The 20,237-nt window shown below is 65.1% G+C and overlaps 2 protein-coding genes across 2 annotated transcripts in view; one reads left to right on the top strand and one right to left on the bottom strand.

Annotated features, from left to right (window-relative positions):
* Positions 1–454: 454 nt before the first annotated feature.
* Positions 455–8,339, top strand: PLEKHH3 (pleckstrin homology, MyTH4 and FERM domain containing H3; the record flags this gene model as incomplete). The annotated part of the gene is given in 11 exon segments (XM_034756116.1): positions 455–549; positions 1,208–1,402; positions 1,800–1,957; positions 2,244–2,367; positions 3,016–3,313; positions 3,972–4,179; positions 4,524–4,660; positions 5,134–5,254; positions 5,599–6,048; positions 6,500–6,691; positions 6,900–8,339. Coding segments are annotated over 11 exon segments (2,154 nt in total). The 3' UTR covers positions 7,098–8,339.
* A 2,289-nt stretch (positions 8,340–10,628) lies between these two features.
* TUBG1 (tubulin gamma 1) overlaps positions 10,629–20,237 on the bottom strand; it is a 10,270-nt gene continuing 661 nt past the window's right edge. The window contains exons 2-11 of the mRNA XM_034755645.1: positions 19,662–19,774; positions 18,597–18,764; positions 18,247–18,315; positions 17,062–17,141; positions 16,331–16,457; positions 15,337–15,423; positions 14,947–15,096; positions 12,896–13,048; positions 12,247–12,408; positions 10,629–11,390 (exon numbers count right to left, since the gene is read on the bottom strand). Of these exons, the coding sequence (XP_034611536.1) occupies positions 11,193–11,390; positions 12,247–12,408; positions 12,896–13,048; positions 14,947–15,096; positions 15,337–15,423; positions 16,331–16,457; positions 17,062–17,141; positions 18,247–18,315; positions 18,597–18,764; positions 19,662–19,774 (1,307 nt within the window). The 3' untranslated portion in view covers positions 10,629–11,192. The remainder of the gene's footprint in view (positions 11,391–12,246; positions 12,409–12,895; positions 13,049–14,946; positions 15,097–15,336; positions 15,424–16,330; positions 16,458–17,061; positions 17,142–18,246; positions 18,316–18,596; positions 18,765–19,661; positions 19,775–20,237) is intronic.

The following is a 20,237-nucleotide window of genomic DNA, read 5'->3' as shown; positions in this document are numbered from 1 at the left end:
GCTTGGGGCCAGACCCCCCGGGGTGGGGCTGGTTTTACAGTGGTTTGTTAGGAGGGCTGGGATGATGTGAGGCATGAATCCCCCTCCCCTGCCAGGGCTCCTCCCAGACTCCTTGGTGGGACCTTGGGAGCTGGGGCATTGGCAGGGTCTCCCAACGTGCCCGTTGGGCTGCACTGGGGGTGCCACCTGTCTCCACTCAGGCCAAGGCAGGCGGGCTGCTGCCCCCTCTGGGGCCGGCGCTGCCCCCTGAGCCCCCTTTCTCTGTGCCCCTGTCTGCAGCCCCAGCCTGGCCGTGAGCCTCAGGGGCTGAGGGGTGCTGCTGCCAGGTGGCCTGTGCCAGCCTGGTACCCCCAGGCAAGGAGCTGAGCCTTGGCTGTGCCAAGCAGGGTGCGCGGGTCCCTGAGGGGACTGGCTGGTCCTGGGGCCCCTCACTCACCTCCTGTCTTGGTCCCAGGTCTCTGCCGGCCTCGGAGGAGATGCGCAGCCTCATCACGGAGAAGGGGCCAGGGCCGGGGCCGGTGGAGGAGGATTCTGATGCCATTGTGAAAGGTGGGTGAGGGGCTGGGGGACCCCAAGGGGAAGACGGACGCTTGGGCAGTTCCCTGCTTCCTGTGGTTGGTCCCTGCGGATGGGGAGGGCTCCACGCTGGCCCAGACCCTGAGCCAGCCCCACGGGGATTTGAACCTGGGGCTCTAAGGAGCCTGGAGTCTTGAACCTCAGACACTCCCACTCCTCCCCCTGGCTCCCATTGCTCTGGGCTGAGGCTGCAGGCACCGGCGGGGGGCGTGGAGGCCCTGAAGGCCCCAGCTTGGCCATGACATGGCCAGGACCAGCTGGTTTCCTGTGGTTGCATAAGGCGCTGGCCAGACGTGAGCGGCGGCTCCCCGGCCCCCCGAGCTGTAATGTGGGGGGGCCACAGCCAGGCCGGCTCTGCTGCAGCCCTGCCCCCCAGCTGCCAAGGGGGCTCTGTAGCCATGCGGGGGTCCCTCAGGGGCTGGACTGCGCTGCAGGCACGTGGAGGGTGGATCCTGGCTGCCCACTGCCCCTCAGGTCAGCTCAATGCCTTCCCCCGCACCCTCTCCCGGAGAGGCCCCTGTGTAGCGGGGGTCCAACAGCCAGAACTGCCCTGGTGCGGGGGGACTGGCCGGCGGGGAGCCGGGGCGGTGCTGGGCCCTGGGGGAACTCACCCCATTCTCTGTCCCCCCAGGCTGGCTGCAGAGGGAGGCGCGGGGGGGCGTGAAGGGCCCGTGGATCCGGCCCCGGAAATACTGGTTTGTGCTGACCCAGGACTCCCTGGATTACTACAGCAGCAGCGAGGTGGGAGCCAGGCGCCTGGGCACCCTGGTGCTCACCAGCCTCTGCTCCGTGCAGTGGCCCGACAAACAGACCTACAAGGAGACCGGTATGGGTCCCGGCCCCCGGCCAGTGGCGCGGACGCCAGGGAGGGGTTGGGGGCAGGGTTCATCCTTAACAGAGGCCCGGAGGGCGTCCGTCTGGGACACAGACCTCACCGGCGTCCCCATGCAGAGCTGCTGGGAAAGGGCGTGTCTAGCTCCGCATTCAGCGCTTCCCCCCGGGTTGCATGTGGCTCCCTGGCGGGAGCAGCTCTGGTTGCTAGTTCCCGCCCCTGGGTCCAGCTGGGGGTGGCAAGGCCTGGGCCCAGCCGCTGGTGCAGGGGGCCAGGTCTGAAGGGCCCATCCTGCTGTCTGGAGCTGGCTTCTGGCTGGGGGGAAGCAGGAGGGGGCTTGGGGCACGGGGCTGGTGGCCTGCGGCCTGCGTGAGCGCTCTGCCCTTCGCAGGCTACTGGAGTGTGACGGTGTTTGGCCGGAAGCACTGCTACCGTCTGTACAGCGAGCACCTGAACGAGGCCGTGCACTGGGTGTGTGCCGTGCAGAAGGTGATTCACAGCAAGGCCCCCGTGCAGACGCCCACGCAGCTGCTCATGCACGACATCGAGGTGAGGCCGGGAGGGGGGCGTGTTGGGCCGGCCCATGGCTCCCCCAGGACCCTCCTCTCCCCTTGCCACAGCCCTGGCTGGCTCCCAGCCCTCGGGTGGGGAAGCTGCTGCCGGACGATCACTGGCTCCCCGTGACCCCCCAAACCATGGCCTGCAGCACACGCTGCCTGGGTGCAGAGCAGAGCCCCCCGGGACTGGAACCCAGAGCCCCAGCCCCTGCCTTTGCTGCGCCCGTCTGTGCCCCGCCACCTGCCCTGCAGCCCCGGCTGCGCCTTTGTCTCCCCAGGAGAACCGCGGGAGCCCGGAGATCCTGGAGCAGATCTATCGCTGCAACCCGGTCCTGCGCTACACCAGCAGCCCGCTCTATGCGCCCCTGCTGCCCTTCCCGTACGGCAGCTCCGACCAAAGCGGTGAGTGGGCGGGGTCGGGGCCCAGCTCTGCGGCTCCCTGGGAGGGGGGCCAGGGCTGGATGTGCTGCCCGGGGCTCCGTGAATGGGTGGGGCGGGCCTGCCCCATGAACACAGGGCTCCGTGGACGGGGGGAGTGCCACCCCGTGAATGGGGGGCTCAGGGAGTGGGGGGCGCCGTGGAAGAGCCTCCCCGTTGTGGGCCCAGCAGACGTGGCTGCCAGGTGTCTCCGGGCTCTCGGCTGGGCTGCTGCCCAGGCCCCTGCGTGTCTGTCTCATGATTCTCACGTGGCAGCTCTCACGTCCCGTCCCCCTGTCCTGGGCACAGCGCTCCTGCAGGGCAGGAAGAGTGTGGGTTGCTGCCAGGAGCCGAGCTGGGCTCTGACCCACCCACCAGCCCTGCTCTGAGCTGCCGGGGAGCAGGCCCAGCGTCTGTGCCCCTCTGGGTCGCCATGGTGACACTTGGGCCTGGTAGGGTTTGGGTGGGTGTTTGGTGATGGGCGGGGGGGCTCCACTGTGCCAGGTGCCCCCCCCAGAGCTCAGTCAGGGCCGAGCTGAGCCGTAGCGAGATCCAGGGACTGGCCCCCGGGAGCCGGGACCCAACCCTGACCTGCCTGGTTCCTGCTCTGTTAACCGAGCCGTCCGCCTCCAGCCCCCAGCCCCCAGGGCTACATGACCCTGCGTGACGAGGCCGTGAGGCTCTTCAACTCCCTGCAGCAGCTGGAGTCGGAGCGAGACCCGGTGCCCCTGATCCAGGGCGTCCTGCAGACCTGCCTGGATCTACAGCCCCTGGTTGACGAGATCTACTGCCAGCTGGTCAAGCAGACCACGGAGCCGCCGGCGCCCGGGGGGCCTGGCAACCTGCGCTACTGGCAACTGCTCACCTGCATGAGCTGCACCTTCCTGCCCTCCCCGCCTGTCCTGCGCTACCTGCGCTTCCACCTGGGCAGGCAAGTGCAGGGGGGTGGGGTGTGCACCCCAGGGGAGAACGCTGCTGGTGCGGGGCCTGGGGACCCAGAGGAGGGGGGCGTGCTGGGCCTTGGGGGAGGGGTGGCAGGGTGCACTGGGCCCTGGGAATCTGGGGGCGGGGGGTGAGGCAGTGCATGTGTCTCCAGGCCGTGTACTGGAGGGGTGAACGGCCTTGCTCTGCAGAGCCCTTGCCCCATGGGGAGCTTGGAACGAGGCCTGGAGCAGAGGGGTACGTGCCCCCTCCACTGGGGGTCTGGCTGCCCTCCTTCCCTACGTCTGTGTCTGAGCCCTCGGGCCCAGTGTGATCTTGTGACAGTGAGTGCCGTGGGCTAACGGTGCTAGGCGCCATGTCTGCCTTCCCAGTCCTGTCAGCAGAGCGCAAATCTGGCTGCTGAAATAGTCCGTGAGCTCCCAGCCAGGCCGCGGGGTGACGGGGACTGTAGTGTGGGTGGGATCCTGGGGATGGAGCAGCCGCGAGGGCTGCGTGCCAGGCGTCCTTGGTGCAGAGCGAGGGGCAAGGTCCTGGCTCCAGGCCGCCTGTTACACCCCCTGTGGCAGGGCATGATGGCGGCCGGACCCCAGAGGCTGGGTTCTGGGCAGCGTGGTTGGTGCTGCTCATTCCCTGATCTTCTCCCACAGGACGGAGCGCGAGTTCCCCGGCTCGGAGATGGCGGAGTACGGGCGCTTCATCGCGGCGGCCCTGGACAAGACCCAGGTGCGGGAGTGCGTCCCCTCGCTGGACGAGATCGTGGTACTGATCCAGCGGCAGGACATGCTCTGCACTGTGCACTGCCCTGGTACCTCCGCCTGCACCGTGGCCATCAGCTCCCACACCACGGCCGAGGAGGTGAGCAGGGAGTGGGGCAGGGGACGGGCTGTGGGGGGCCCAGCATGGAGGGGCGGCTCCCAACCACAGTGCCCAGGCTGGGGCACCAGGGTTGAGCCGTGAGGGGGCAGGTTTCTGCAGAGTGGAGGGAGCGGGTGACCTTGGGACGCCGGGCCCTGTGTTGGGCTCAGGGCTGCGGAAAGCAGACCCCAGCTCTGGTGCCCCGGGGCGTGTGGAAGGCGGGTGGGAGCCGCTGGGGGAATGTCTGGGATTCCCCGCCGTGACCTGTCTGTGTCCCTTTGCAGCCCTGAGCGCCGTGGCCCGGGGCGTGCAGTCACCCCTTGGTTGCCTTTGTCTCGCCCCAGGTGGCCCGAGAGCTGGTGGCTCGGCTGGGCTTGTCTCAGAGCCCCAACGTCTTTGCACTCTACGAGCAGAGTCGGCACCACGAGCGGCCCGTGGGCAGGGCCACGCTGGTGGCCGACGTCCTCACCAGGTTTGAAAAGTAAATGTCCCCTTGTGCAGCTGTCTTAGGGGGGCCTGGGGGCTGGGAGGGAAAAGGGGTGGAGGGGGTTTGGGGGAACCAGGGAGAGGGGAGCTTGGGGGGATCAGGGGGGGAGAGGAAGGGGGGCTGTGAGACAGGAGCCCTGAGCTGGGGGGATCCAGGGGGAGGGGGGGCAGAGTGGGGCTGGGGAGAGAGAGGGATGGGGGCTGGGAGATGGGAGCCCTGAGCTGGGGGGAGTCGGGGAGGGGGGGCGGAGGGGGGCTGGGAGACAGGAGTCCTGAGCTGGGGGGAGCCAAGGGGAGGGAGGAACCAGTGTGTGTGGGGGGCAATGTCAGTTGCCTGGGCCCCATGACGATAGCACAGTTCTGCCTGGGCCCGGGTGATTCGTTTGCCCCAGGAGGAGCCTGGGGGGCTGCATGCGTCTGTGGGTCCTGGTGCTAACGGGCGCTGTCTGTCCCTTCGGCCTCGCCCAGCCTGGCAGGGGAGGAGACGACGCAGGACTCGACCTGGAGACTCTGCTTCAAGCACTACGGCTTCCTGGACACGGAGAACGTGCCCCGGGACAGCGTGGAGTTCGCCCTCCTCTTTGAGCAGGTAGGAGCCGGGCCCCAGCCTGGGCTGAGCAGGGCGGCGGCTCGTGACGGGGCCCCCAGGGCGCCAGGAGAGTGGGGCAGTGCTGCGCTGTGAGCTCCTGCCACTGCATTGCCCTGGGGGCATCAGCCCCGCGTCCTGGCCCAGGACCCCCCGTGCTTCCTGACCCAACAGCTGCAGCAGCCCACCCCAGGGGGTTGAAGGGGTTAATGCATGGGGGGCAGGCTACTCACCTGTCTCTCCCCCACAGCCCCCCAGGGCTGCTCCCCAGCTGAATCCCTCTCTAGCCCTTGTTCCCTGCTGGAGCTGCTCCCTGTCCGACCCTCCCTTTCCCCCCCCCGCTGCAGGCGCACGAGATGGTGATCCGGGGCTACGTGCCCACGTCGGAGGACACGCTGCAGTCCCTGGCCGCCCTGCGCCTGCAGAGTATCAATAGCGACTTCTCCACGCACGCCCCCGTGCCCCGCCCGGAGGAGCTCTTCCCCGTCCACGCGCTGCACTCCCGCCTCCGGGCCTCCTGCCAGGGCCCGCCCAGGTGCCCCGGCGCCCGCCTGCGCGCGGGGCTGCTGGCCGGCGCCCTGCCCTGGGGCCACTCGCTGGCCAAGCAGCGGGCGGAACAGGACCAGAAGCTGCGGGGCCGCCTGCGCGAGGAGGGCGCCAGCGTGATGGCTGCCATTGTGGACAGGTGGAAGCTGCTGCAGGGCATGGGCCGGGCCGAGGCCATGGCCGCCTACCTGGCGCTGGTGCGGGAGTGGCCGGGATTCGGCTCCACCCTCTTTGACGTCGACTTCCACACGGTGAGCCCCTTCCCTGGGCTGGGGTCCCTGGAGCAGGGTTGTGTGTGTCTCCCCCACCCCGGGGCCCTGTACCCTCTGCAGAGCAGCACCGGAGCACAGCACATGCTTTCTGTAGGACCTACAGAAACAGGAGCCCCTCTGCTTGAGGGGCAGCCATTTTACATCCGCTCTCCTGGGGTTTTGCATGGGGGGTGGATCACAGCCAGGAGACGAGCATTTCCTGGGGGAGCTCTCTGGGGGCACAGCCCTGGCAGCCACCCCACCGGAGACTGAGCCCCACCCGGGCTGGGGGCAGCTGCAGCGTCTTCCCCCCCCCCCCCCCATCATTACCCTGAACTTCTCCGGGGGCATTGAGCAGCCTGACTGGGGTCGGGGGATGGAGCTGGGGGGTGATGGGGCCGGTAGGGCCTGGGGTCCGTGGGGCTGTCCCTGACTCTCCATCTGTCTGCAGAGCCCGGAGGGCAGCTGCCCCCAGCGTCTGTGGCTGGGTGTCGGGGCCAAGGCCGTGTCTCTGTACAAGCCCGGGGAGGCCGAGCCCTTCGACAGCTTCTGCTACGGCCGCATCTCGTCCTTCGGGGTGTCTGACAGCAGCACCTTCCACCTCTCCGTGGGGGACAGGGACCTGCTCTTCGAGTGCTCCCGGGTAAGGCCCCGCACTCCCGCCCCTCCCCACGCAGACGGAGCGAGGTCTCCCTGCAGCACAGGCTGGGTACCCCCCGCAGGAGCCCAGCGCTAGGGGCCTGGGCTGTGCAGTGACACCAGGGAGCTGGGGCCTGGGGGGCCGGGCCGGGGGCCGAGCCCAGGCTCCAGGGCACCTCGAGTGCCCCTGACTGGCCTTTGCTCCCCTCCAGGTGGATGAGATCGCCCAGCTCCTGCACACGTACCTCACCAGCCTGGGCACCGGGCAGACGCCCCCGCGGGAGGAGCTGGCCGACGGCTGCCGCCCTGGGGACTCACTGGACTCGGGCCTTCCTCCTCCGCAGCAGAGACTGTGCCCAGCAAGCGCGCCCTGGCGGGGCCAGCCCAGCGCAGGCTCCTTCCCCATCTAGCTTGCTGGCCCTGTGTGCCAGCCCAGGTGACGTGCCCTTTGGTGGGCCACTCCTGCACCAGCAGTGGCCCTGGTGTGTACAGGGGGCCGGGGCCGCCCGCCAGCACTGTGAGAATCCTGGGGATCCGGGCTGGGGAGCTGGGACGTCGGCTGCTGGGGTCTGGTTTGGGCCCCGGGGTCAGAGCCCTGGAACTACATGGTCCGGAGGAGTTGGACATCCAGTGTGGCATCTATAGCCCCTGGCTCTGAGCAGGGGTGGAGGGCGGGGGGCGGGCAGAGACTCGCTCCCCCCACTCAGCTGTTGGGTTGCTAGTTTATTTCCTTAATTTATTTGTAGACATGCCAGCTCCCTGCACTCTCCCTGGCACCCCCAGCTGGGTGCTGCGGGTGCCCAGCCTGGCGGGGACGTGCCAGACACTGCTTGGCACCTTATTCCTGGCTCTGCCTTGGGGTGCTGGTGTTGGTGCCTTGCCGGCTCGGGGGGACGTTGCCGTGGCACGACTGGTATGTCGTGCCCGTCCCTGCCCGGGCTGGGGATTCGCCCTTGCCAGTCCTGCTTGGCTGGTGGGAAAGGTGGGGGTGCCCGCCGGGATCGCCCATGCAGCCCCTGGGTTCTGGTGATGACCTGGGCACCAGCACAGGTGGGCCAGGCTGTGCAGTTGCTTGGGGGCCCTGAGGCTGGCCAGTTGCTGCGGGGGTGGGGTTGGCAGTCTGTTTGCTAGGACCATGGGTGGGAGGTGCAGAGGCTGTGGTGACTTCTCCCAGCACTTGAAGGGTTAAGGGGCCTCTCTCAGGGCTGCCTGCCTGGGGCCGAGCTCCCTGTGGGCAGGTGCTGGGTGGCGTTCGCAGGTGCCTTCACGCTGCTCTGTGCCCTGGCACCAGGCCCCCCGCAGAGCAGATCCCTGCCCTGGGCCCACTGGTAACTTGCAGCGAGTTTCCCCAGGGCTCGAGAGCGCTGGCAGCGGCCGCATCCTGCCTTCCACCCCCATCCGTCTGTCTGTCCTGTGCACCAAGCACCTTCCCCCTCTCTGCCCCAGAAAGCTGCAGGCGGCCTCTGAGTGGCGGCTTGTTCCCGGGTGGGCCTGTCTCTCTGTGCTGTGGTGTGCTGGCCAGGCTGCCCTAGAGATGCACTAGCTCCATGTTGGGGGGGCCCTTCATGGGAGCGGGGGCTCAGGCCTCTCTCTGTCTTGCCTCTGTAAAGTTCCTGTTCTTGTTTTTGTAATAAACACCCAAGGAAAGTGCAGAGCCTGCTCTGTTCTGACACGCCGCAGCCCGGGGGCGGGGCTCCCTTGGGGCAAGGGAGGGATGGCAGCCTGGCATCTCTGCCGAACTGCCACTTGTGGCCAGAATCGGGGCCTGCTTTAGTGACCTCCCGTCTCTGTGCCTGTGATGAAAATGGGGCCAGAGCGTAACCAGCGCAGTAGCTCCTGCCTGAGTCTGCAGAGAGCCTGTGCCATTCTCACTGAGGGGGAATTGCCCTGGGCTTCCCAGGCAGCTGGCGACCTCAAGAGCCTAAAACCTTAACTGTCCCATGTAGCACCCTAGGTGCTCCCCGTGGCCAGCTGGGACAAGGGGCAGGATCTGCTGGAAGCATCTCCCCAGGGGCCCATGCGTGGGTAGCCCAGCTGGGCTGTTGTTTGCCCCCCCCATTGGTGAAGGAGTCCTGCCCCCAGTGGGAGGGACAGGCCTGGGGGTGCAGGCTGGGGGTGGGTGGGGGGTGTATTGCCCTCTCTGCCACCACGCTCAGTACTGGGGGCTGGGGTCCTGGATCAGCCTGCAGCGGAGTTAAGCTGCCCACTCACCCGGAGACTTTCTGAGGAAATTGGTGCCTTGTCTTGGGTCCTCCTGGGGGAGGAGGAGATGCAATTCCGCGCAGGCTGCATGCCCCCAAGGCCCCGCCTGGGTTAACGCAAGGGCCAATGGCCATGTCACTGGCAGATTGGGCTGGTCCCTTCCCCCAGCCAGAGACCCCTGGCATGGAGGCAGAGTGCCAGGGCTGCTGGGGACTGGCACCCAGCCTTGCTTTGCTCTGACCTTTGGCATTTAATCAACACTGCAGCCACCTCCCCCAGCCTCAGTTCCAGCTTCACCAGGCGCCTGCCCAGGGAGCGGGGGGAGGAGGCAGCCCCCAGCTTCCGCCTGTGCCCAGCAGGGCGTGGGAGCCGGGCTGGGCACATGGCAGGGGAGTATTTTTAGCTCCTGTCTCTGTGCCGCTGGACCAGAGGAAAAGGCTAATTCTCACCTGGGCTGGAGCCAGTGGGCCCCCCCCCCCCCCCCGCCTGGCTCAGCTGCTTGCTCTGGGGGGGGGGAGGGGCTGGGCTGTGGGGTGAACCAAGCCCCTCCCTTTAACTGCAGCTAAATCCAGCCCTTGCTGTGGTGCCCTGGGACTCTCTTCCTCAGCCTGGCAGGGAGGGGGCTAGTGTCCAACGGGCCCCAGGCAAAGCCCTACTCCAGGCTGAGCTAGGAGTCAAGGCCATGGGCTAGGAGGGTGGAGCCAGGCCTGGCAGGGACCCTGGGGAGGAGAGGTGGCAGAATCACCCCCCAACAGGGGAGGGGAATGCGGGCTGGGGCTGAGCCATGGCATTTGGGAGTCTGCTGGGCTAGCCCCGTCAGCTGGGCAGGTCCCATGTCCACAGCCCCCAGTGTCCCTTCCTGGCTCCTCCTGCCCCCCTCGCCTTGCGGCTGGGCTGCTCCACCCTGGGGAAGGTGCAGGTGGGACGCGTGGTTTAGCAGTGGGGCAGGGGCCTTCACCCACCCTTGGCTTTCTGGGGCCAGGCACTCGGCTGGTGCCAACCCAAGCACATGAACCCTCTGCAGGCTGCAGAGGCTGGGACCGTCCCACCCAGGTCTGGGCCACAATTCCAGCTGGATGGTGATAAATTGGAGCCAGGACAGAGAGAAACGATTAGAAACCCTGCCCCAGGCGCTGTCTATTCAGCATGGGTGCGGGGGGAAGCCGATCAGTCTGTAAGTACCTCCCTGGGTAACGGCTCTCTGAGACCAGACTCAGTGGAGCAGAGCAAGGGCTGACACGGGCCCATGGCTGGAATGCAGGGGAGTAACTAACCCCTGGACCCGCCCCGAGGGCCATTCACTCTTGGTTCCTTCTGGCTTTGGACTCTGGCAGCCCCAGGCCCTGAGAACAGCCTTGTGCGCTGCCTGCAGGGAGCCCCAGGCCTGCTCCCCTGGAGCTGCCGCAGCCCCAGCCCACCCTCACCACAGCCAGCTCTGGCTCTACCACCCTTGGGACTGGGTTAGATGGGGTGCTGGGCCTTGCCCACGCTCCAGCTCAGGGAGCTCCCAGGAGTGAAGCAGGGCTGGGCTCCCCACTCCCAGGGTGCTTTGGGGCCTCTGGTTGCTGCTGGGGGAAAAGCCCCAGGCTGGCCTCCCCTAGGCAGCTCGGGGGCAGCTGGCTCTGCAGGGCCCCCCCAGCATTGTGGGCCTGGGCAGTACTGGCTGGGGGTGGGGCTGTTGTCACCCGCTCCGTGCCCTCGTTCCAGTCTCTGTCATGCCCCGGCAGCACAGGGAGAGCTCAGTGCAGCGACAGCCTTTATTGAAACAAAATAAGCTACGCAAATAGCTACAGCCCTCAGCAGCGCCCGCTGCTCTCTGCGCCCGCTGCCCAGGCCCAGAAAGAACCAGGCTAAGGACTGAGGGTAGCTGAGGGGCCCAGCTTAGCAAAGCCAGGTCCTCCACGCTCCCTCCTTGGCTGATGTCTTGGCCCGGCCCGGTCCAGGCTGGGGCATGTGGCTTTCACCCTCCCCGAGAAGGGGATCACTTAGGGCAAGGATCCCTGCTCCCACACAACACCCCCACTGGCGGCGAGCCGCTGCCCCTGACCGAGGAAAGGCCCCTGTACTACGGGAGCCACCAGGGCTGGGGTCCTGCTGGGAGGAGGGGCCTACAGGCTCTGCCCCACAATGAGGTGACTCCCAAAGGTGCAGTGCTGCTGTGCCGGTGAGTCCCACTCTGTCCCTCCCCAGGGGGTGAACAGAAGCCATGAGGCCTAACATGTAGATGGGTGGCTTGTGGCCCCTGAAGTTACATGGAAAGGGGCCGTGCTCTCTGCACGCTCCCCAGCGGAGCCTGCGGGTGCTCACTGCTCCTGTGTGCCCCAGGAGATGTAGTCGGGGCGTGTGGCCGCGTGGTACTCGTCAATCAGCTGCTGCACGATCTCCCGGGAGTTGTCCAGCTCGTCAAAGTTGTCCTTGAAGATATCCTCCTTGCGGAACTGCTCCAGGAAGGCCTCCCTCTTGCGGAGCTTGTCATACTGCCGGCATGTCCGCTCGAACAGCTGTGCCGGCCACAAGTCCCCGTGAATATGGGGGCACGGCCTGGCCCGGCCCTCACCCCCACCCCACACGCCAGGGGAAAGTGCTGGATGGTCTCTGGGAGCTGGGGCATCCCCATGGCTACCCTGGGGAGAGGGGGAGTCCCTGTGGCTACCCTGGCTCACCACCTGAGGGTGATGCAGAGCAAGCCCACGTGAAGGGCTCTCAGAAAACCTCTGCGTTTGGGGCTCCACCACAGCCAGGCTGTGATCTGGGGAACACCCTGCGCTCCCCAAGCTGCTTTCAGCAGAGGGCTTGCCAAGGGGCTAGGTGACTTTGCCAAGGTCCTGGAGGCAGTGACAGAGGCGGGAAGTAGAACCCTGGAGTCCTGCCTCCTGGCCCTGGGCTTTACTCTCACGAGGAGGCTGTTCCTCCAATGGCAGCATGGCCCCGCAGGGCAGGACAAAGGGAACCCTCTACTGGGTTAATGGACAAACCCAGCGGACAGCGTCTGTTCCTGCCAATGGATTCAGCAGGCGAGTTTATGGGGTCGGAGGCTGGGGGAGGGGCATGGAACTGCACCCGGAATGACTTTCTACTGAAGGAAATGCTGCAGGGCGACCAACTGGCCCCATCCCCCAATTCCAGTCACTGCCTTCTCTAGCCTGGCTGGGCCGCCACGCTCTGCAGTGCCACCCGCTGCCTTCTCGGGCAGGGCTGGGGCAGGAGGCAGCCGGCAGACGCGGCAAGAGCCGAGTCAAAAGATACGAGAGCAAGTGAAGGTGAAAGCCCCTGCCTCTCCAAGCAGCCTCCCTGCTAAGGGCACTCGGCTCCCCAGGGCAGGGGGGTGGGGGAGCGAGGGGCCTTGCCCGTACTCACCGAGGAGATGTTGGTGTGGTTTGCCATCATCAGGCCGCTGACGCGGTGAGCAGACGGCAGGTACGGGGACTTCCGGGACAGCGCCACCTGGATGCTGGCAGGGCCCCAGGGGATGAAGTTGGCCAGTTTCCTCTCCCGGATTCTCTGCAGGCTCTTGTGAACCTAGGGAGACACAGGCAAGAGCTGGCAGTGGTGCTCCAGCTTCCTGCCCTGGTGAGATTCACAGCATCAGAGGGGCCAGGGGGCTGGTCCCTCAGCAAACAGCGTAAACGGGTACAGAGCACCGTGAACTCCCCAGCGCTGGCCTAGTTGCTCGGCCAGACGCTCTGTGCAGACCAAGGGGCACGGGCCCAGTGCTGCTCGTGGGGCAGGCACCTCTGCTGGCAGAGGACGTGCCGACAGGCAGCCTTTCCCAGGGCGGCATCCAGGCCCCTGCCGCACCTGCAGCGTTAGCCCTTTGGCCGGCTCTGCCAGCAGCTGTTTCCTGCATGGACCCTGCAAGCCTGGCTGAGGTGGGCGTCCGAGCCCGCTCCCCACTGCAACGCCTGGCCTGCTCCCACGCCCAGCCCTAGCGGCATCTGCCTGCATGATGCCCAGGACTGCACGACTCAGCCAGCCCTGGCGTGGGCCAGGATTGCAGCTCGCTCACCTGCGTCGGGTCCACCTCACCCTGGATGATGTTCAGGATGGCGATGTAGCAGTGGTTGGTCTGTCTGTCCCGCCCCGTAGAGACCATGACGTTCTTAGGCTGCAACAATCTTCTCATCACGTCCAGGACCGTGGTTTTCCGCACGCTGGCCACCTGCAAACGCCAGCACGGGGCACTCAGGGGGAGACCGCCCCTGTGCCCTGTCCCGGGGGGGTGGCGGAGCCACGCACATGCATGGCGTAGGGGCTCTGCCGCCCTCGCCTGAAGTTAGTGAGCAGAGGCCAATCCCTGGCCAGCCAGCAAAGAGAGAGAGACACACACACAAGCCCTGTGGAGCGGGCCAGTCACATGTACAGGCACAGAGCTGCATGCAGGAGGTCACAGGACAGCGGTGGCCCAGCCTGGAGGCTTGGAGCGATGCCCTTTCCAGGGGTGCTAGGGAGCCAGCCCGTCTCCCCTCCCCCACCCTGGCACTGGAGGAGTTGAGTTAACCGGAGCTCAGAGAGAGCCAGCAAAGGCCTGGGAAGTGGCTATTGGAGCGTCTTGCAGGGAGGCTCCCGAGCAGGGCCTGGGCTCGCACTTCATGGGGGACTCGCTGGGAGCAGAGCAGCCTGGCCCCGCTCAGCCAGTCCCCAGGGCACGTCACACGGGGCTGTGCTGCCCCCTTCCCGCACAGAGGAATGGGGCAGGGCAGGGAGCTCGCATGCTGGGAACGTGGCCAGCAAACCCTCCCCCACCCTTCTCCAGAGGGTGCCCAATTAACCCCTGCATGCAGCAGGCTTGGCCGTAGCACTCCCTACCTTCCCATAATGCACCTAGCCTGGCTGCAGCTCTCTGCAGCAGGCAACGTGCCCCAACAGGCCGCGACTGAAGGGTTAATCGTCGGCTGCGCAGGGTGTGAAAGGAAGCTGCACACCAGGCCCTAGGCTGGAAGAGCTGCAGCGTGGCTGCTCTGGGTGACTGTGGGGAGCGCTGGCTGGGCGGTTATTAAATGCCACAGCACCTGGGCACTAGGAACGGCTGGCCCTAGTGGGGGCTGGCAGGGGGGAAGAGCCAGCCCCACAGCTGCTGCAGCCGCTGAATACTCTGGGAAAGCAAACCCCGCTTCTCGTCCCCAGAGCCAGGATGCAATGGTTCGCTTGGAGGCGCGTGAAGGCCCATCCCCTCCGCCCCAGGCTGGGCACGGCGTGCTCCGCTGGCCAGGCTTCCGGGGACTTGCAGAGAGGTGGCCCCAGGCTGGAAGTGGGGAGGTTAAGTCAGACACCTATTAACTACCGCAGAGTCCCCCCCAGCACAGGAGAGGACAGAGCACACTGGGTACCCGTTTCAGAGCCAGCAGCCTTTCCGATTTGCTTCTCTGAGTAATGTCCTGGGGAAATGCAGGTCGACAGGAGGAGAAAGGGCCCGGTTAGCTGAGCAGAACGGTGCCGCGGAGCCAACCCAGCAGCATCTCCTGCAGACCCAGAACACTGGCCCAGCCGCCCTTCGCTACGGCCCAGTGGAGTCCTGGCTCCCGCTGGGAACTGAACAAGTGTCCTGCTCACCTAGCCTCAGTGGAAAGACTATGAGCCCCTGCAGAGGGGGCTGGTGCCTGTGCTTGCCGGGGTGGGATCTCTGGGGCTGGTATCCAGTACTCCCACCTGGAGCAGTGCATGGCAAGGCACCACGGCGTCCTGCCCCAGCGGGCTGGATCTGAGCACCCGTAGCCTGGGAATAACCCCACTGCACTCCCTGGGATGGACGGGGTGCTGGCAGAGCGTGAGCACCCATCCTTACCATGCGTGGGAGAGGGATATCCCCTCCCCGAGGCATTCACAGCAGCTCGGGGTGGGGCCAGGCAGGATGGGGGCAGGGGTCCCGCCATGCCGGGGGCTAAGCGAGGAGGGGGGGGTGCATGGTAGTGCATGCGAGCTGAGAGGCAGACAGCAGCTAAGCTGCAGGGAGCCTCAGGGCCACAACAGAGGAGCTTGGCTGAGGTGCGGGAGGCGACCGGGAGCCAGCGTAGGGATGGCGCAGGGCTGCCCGTGTGCCTGGGGAACTGCAGCACGTACCGACTGGTCTGTGGTGAGCGGTGTGTACCCCGTCATCAGGAAGTGGAGGCGGGGGGTGGGGATGAGCGAGGCGATCAGCCCAATCAGGTCGTTGTTCATGTAGCCGGGATACCTGAGCGTGGTGGTGCTGGCAGACATGATGGTGGAGACCTGGTGCAGAGAGGGGAGAGACAGTCGGGCTGCAGGCTCTGGAGGGATTCCCTGGAGCCAGGGCTCAGCTGTGCTTTTACTCCCTAGAGAAGGGGAGTCACGAGTGCAGCAAGGGAAACGTCCCAGCTCCACACCCCGAGCCCCCCAGTGGAGCTACTCATCAGCCAGCACCGAGAGGAGCCCTGGCCCAGACATGTGGCTGAGTCACCAGAGCACGCGCTCCCCAGTGGGGCTCCTCACCAGCTGGTTGATCTGGGAGAAGGACGGGTTCTGGATGTGCAGCCGGTCTGTGGCGATCCGGTTCAGGGCTGTGTTGTCCAGAACCACCTGAAAAAAGAAAGAAAGTCGGCCCCATCCGAGCAGACAGGGCCCAGAGGAGGCCAAGCCACTGACTGAGGCCAGCTCCCCGGGCGAGAGCACTGATCCATACAGCCACAGCTCAGCGGGCCTGGATACCACAGCACAACTGGGCCAGCAAACACATTCCTGGGGCCGGCGATCCCGGGGCGTAACTGACACTGGCAAGAGAAAGCTCTTCTCCTCCTCCCGGAGCCCTCCCAAGACAGTGCTGGCCCCCAGGCCAGCACATCCATCCTCTAGGCCCAAGCAGTCTTAAAGCAGTTTAAAAAAAGGAGGGTAGGAAGAGAAGGTGCCGTCCAACAGGGGCTACTCTGCCAATGCAGCCGTGCCTGTTCCTCCGAGTGCCAGAGACGAGGAATCCCCGAGAGCAGGCGTCCTGGTTAGTATGTGCCCAAAGGCCTATGGTGGGGCCTGCTGCTGGACCCTTGGCTTCAAACCCTGGGGCAGATTACAAATGACGCTGTGGGAGCCCCGTCCTCCCCTGTGTGTGTACACCAGAGCCCCCTGCCCCTGCGAGCCCAAGGCCTGGAGTAGCAGGGAGAGCAGGAGGCAGCTGGCCCCCACCTCCCCAGCCAATGTTCCCCCTCGCGGTCACAAGCCCCTCCGGCCCTGCAGGCCTGGCTCAGCCACCAGCCCTTCCGGGGGGAGAAGTGGAGCTCTGGGCAGTCTGCTGGGGCTCACCAGGCCCCTCTGCTCTGCCAGAGCTCATAGGCCCTTCAGTGCTCTGTAGATGCTGGCCCTCACCTCAGAGGAGGCTGATCTATTGACTTATATCAGTCTGTGCAGGTTAGAGCTTCGAGGGCCCCCGTACTGAGTGATGGGGAGTTGGGGCTGGCTCCATGGGTCCCGCTCCGGCTTGCAGCAGAACTCTTACCACACAGTCAGCGTTCTGAGTCAGCCTCTTGAGCGTCAGTAGGGAGTTGTATGGCTGGACCACCACATCGCTCATCTCATCCTGGTTGGGGAAGACCGAGTAGGTCTGCACCAACTTCTTGGGATACCTGAGTGAGGAGAGCGCCCAGACACCTAACTGGTTAATGTCCCAGAGCCACCGCCTAAGCGCTCCCCTCCCACGAGCTCCCCGGCAGTCTCCAGCGTGCCGGGCGGCAGTGAGTCACTGCGCGGCATGCCAAAGTCTGCTCCCAGGGAGGAGAGGAATTTGTCCCAGCAATGCTGCATCTTACAGCACAGGAGGAGGCTGCCAGACAAAGCCACGGGCGAGGCTGAGCCATCCACCGGCTGATTAAGCAGCTGCTCACAAGCCTTTTCTCGAGGCTGCGTGCTGGGACAGGCAGGGGCGGCTGCGCAGGGACCTTGGCTGCAGCCTCCTGCCTTGCCCAGCGTGGGCAGAGCTCCAGAAGGCAGCCATCCGATCAGAGCGGCTTGAGAGGCGACGGGGAGGCTGCAGAGCAGGGGTCCAATTCCAGAGCCTCCCCTGGACACAGCAGGAGCCGGCCCATCCCCTGGGCGGCCTGCCAGGGATTGCACAAGACAGTGTTTGGGTGGGGGCGGGGGCGGGGGCCCCGGCTCTGAGTCAGCGCTCTCCAGCTTCATGCTTTGGCAGGACGCCCAGGCAGGGCCAGCCTCCCCCAGCAGGGGACTCACCTGTCATTCAGTCGCTCCAGCAGATAGGAGCCCAGCCCTGAGCCTGTTCCACCAGCAATGGAGTGGCACAGCACAAAGCCCTGGAACCAAAGGGAAGGCAGCTTAGCGGGGGCTTACCCTCACAGGCCGAACGGGGCTAGCCACGCCACCGGCTAATGCCAGAGCCTAGGCCAGGACAGATGGTGGCTGCCTCCCTCTGGATCGGTGCCAAGAACCGCTGGTGCGATCAGGCAGTCACCAAACACCCATGAGGCACAGAGAGCTACAAACCAATCGCAGCGCTCCTGTCGGAACTGCAGGAACTCACTTCTCTGTACCCACTGAGAACAGCCCCCGGAGCCGGAGTTCAGAGCTTCCCAGGAGACAGGCAGACGCTGGAAGGGGCTACACCCCCCCCCCCCGCCTATTCAGTTAAACAAAACGAGCTCAGCCCATCCCAAGCCCCTCCCCCACCTGCCCTAGCCATCCTCCCACCTGCTCCTTAGGCCTCTTGCCAACTGTTATTTCCCAATCGCCCTTTCCCCTCCCCTCTTGAAAATAGCTGCATGCTGCCCCCCCATGGCACCAAACTGAACACCCTTCAGACTGCAAGGCCCGGACAGAGCAGGCAGATGCCACTTCAGCAGAGCTTCTCCTAACTGGAGCAGGAGAGTCATTGCAGGCCAACCTGGAAAGACGGTTGCCAAGAGGTGCAGACAGCACAGGTACGGGGCTAGCATGTTCTCCTTTCGGAAGCGGAGAGAGAAATTGTTCAGGCTGATACTAGGGGAGACAAGCAGGAGGAGTGGGATGAAATGACAAGAAGGTAAATGGAGGCCAAATATCACAAGCCCTTCCATCTCCCCTGAGAAGAGTCCAACGCTGGAGTTCTTTTTAACTGGATTTGGAAAACGCTCAGTAGGGGCGACTCCTGCTTGCCTCAGGAGGGCTGGGGTCGAGAGGAAGGTCAAGAGGACATGGCAGAGATGGGAAAGGCCTCCTGTCTAGGATTAACCCTTTCCACATGCTTGTTGCCTAGCACCATGACCCCCAGAGATCATCACAACTGCCAGGCTTCCCTAGAGACTTCAACTCCATGCAAACACAGCAGAGACCTTAGATTGGGCTCCCGCTCGGAAAAAAAGCAGTCTGGCTCAGAAAACAACAGGCAAGGGAAGCCAATCTGAGGCCTCCGCATTTCTTTACCTCTAAGCTGTCGCTCCCATCAGCCTCTCTGTCTATGATGTCAAAGATATCTTCGTGGATTTTTTCCCCCTGCAAGATAAAACCAAAGCAAGCTTCGGTCCATGTACTTTCCCCAGAGGAGCTGCTTCCCAGGCATAATGCAAAGCCACGTCAGCTGGGAGACAAGGCTTCCAGCCAGACCAGCAGATCCTGCTGGTGGCGAGCTGTCACCAGTGAGTCCCTGCCGAAAGGTGCGGCGCTTGCTCCAACAATCACATGCCAGCGCCTGCTGGGAAGCAAGGCGTCCCTGACAAAATCTCAAGCCCAGCGCTCTGAACTATGGTTGCACATGCCAACTCCAGCCCTGTTACCTGTGAGAAGCCGCTGGCCCAGTTGTTCCCAGCCCCGCCGCCATGCTCGGACAGGTAGATGTTTTCCGGGTTGTACAGGTTGGCGTAGGGGGAGTTCAGAATGGAATGGATCACTCGAGGCTCGAGGTCCAGCAGCACAGCTCGGGGGATGTAATGTTCATCATCTGCCTGTAACAGGGAAGGACAAGAGGGCCTAGAAACATGCCGGGGCACAATTCCCGATTGTAAAAGAGAGAGCGTGACAGAGTGTGCCCCCCACTGGTCGGAGAGAGGTATAACACACCTCTACTGGATCCTGGCACAATGGACGAGATAAAGAAACGATTATGTATTGTCTGTATTACGGGAGCACCTGGCCCGCAGCACGCTGGGGGTCAGACCTCACAGAACAAAGAGATGAGCCCTGACCCAAACAGCTCACAATTGGAGAAATGATGTAACAAATATGAACTTCTTCTTGAGTCCCCAGCACTCTATACCCACCACAGCACACCAGGCTCCAGGCCATGACAACATGCTGTTAAGCAGTAGATCTCGGCAGAGATGCCACTGAAGGAGATGAGCTGGGGCTGGACTGAGGTCGCCAGCCCCTTTCACAAACTGAATGTGGGTTGCTGGCTAGAAAGAGAGAGGGGGTGGCCAGAAACTCCCCAGTGTGAACTTAGCAAGAGGAGTAGCTAGAGAGGGGGTTTGTTCCCAACAGAGGCGATAGGCTCCATCAATAGAGAAGGATCCAGACTTAGGGATGGACTTTGTGAATTGAAATAACAACTGGGTCTTTCTACTGCTGACCCCAAAAGCCAGTCTGGGCTCCAGCCACAGAGAACAGAGAGGAAATGTGAACCAGAAACTCTCGACTAAGGTCCCACCTTGGCTCTGGGAGGCTTTTAGAGATACCAGCATTATGTCAACGGTCCGGCTGGAGTGCCAGACCTCCAGGGTTTTGTCCCTGTGGAGGAGGAATGCCTTCTGTTTGTCCAGGGGAAGGGCGCCCGGCCCAGCCTGGGCTGGATCTGAGCGATGGGCTCTGGCCCTGGGAAGATGCAGAGCTGGCGCCCGCCGTACCTGGTAGAAGAAGACGTCTTTGCGATCGGTGCCCTCAGTGGCGAACTCCTCGACGATGCCCTCGGGGCTGATGCCGTGTTCGGCACACAGCTGCTTCCAGAACTCGAACCCGACTGCAAGAGAGACCAGCTGGAGCTTGGGTGGGCTGGAGGGGAGAGACCCCCCCAGTGCCCCCCTGCTGCCCCCCCGGTGGGCTGGAGGGGAGAGACCCCCCCCGCTGCCCCCAGCCTCCCCCTGCTGCCCCCACCCCAGCCGGGGCTCGGGCTGGAGGGGAGAGACCCCCCCGCTGCCCCCAGTGCCCCCCTGCTGCTCCCCCGGCGGGCTGGAGGGGAGAGACCCCCCCGCTGCCCCCAGTCTCCCCCTGCTGCCCCCACCCCAGCCGGGGCTCGGGCTGGAGGGGAGAGACCCCCCCGCTGCCCCCAGTGCCCCCCTGCTGCCCCCACCCCAGCCGGGGCTCGGGCGGGCTGGAGGGGAGACCCCCTGCTGCCCCCAGTGCCCCCCTGCTGCCCCCCCGGTGGGCTGGAGGGGGGGGGGCCCCGCGCGGCCCCCAGTGCCCCCCCCCCCCCCCCCCCCCCG

Source organism: Trachemys scripta, chromosome 23 (assembly GCF_013100865.1).
Source record: "Trachemys scripta elegans isolate TJP31775 chromosome 23, CAS_Tse_1.0, whole genome shotgun sequence".
Taxonomy (NCBI): Eukaryota; Metazoa; Chordata; order Testudines; family Emydidae; genus Trachemys; species Trachemys scripta.
The sequence above is the reverse complement of the archived record's forward strand: the minus strand, read 5'-3'. Positions and strand labels throughout refer to the sequence as shown.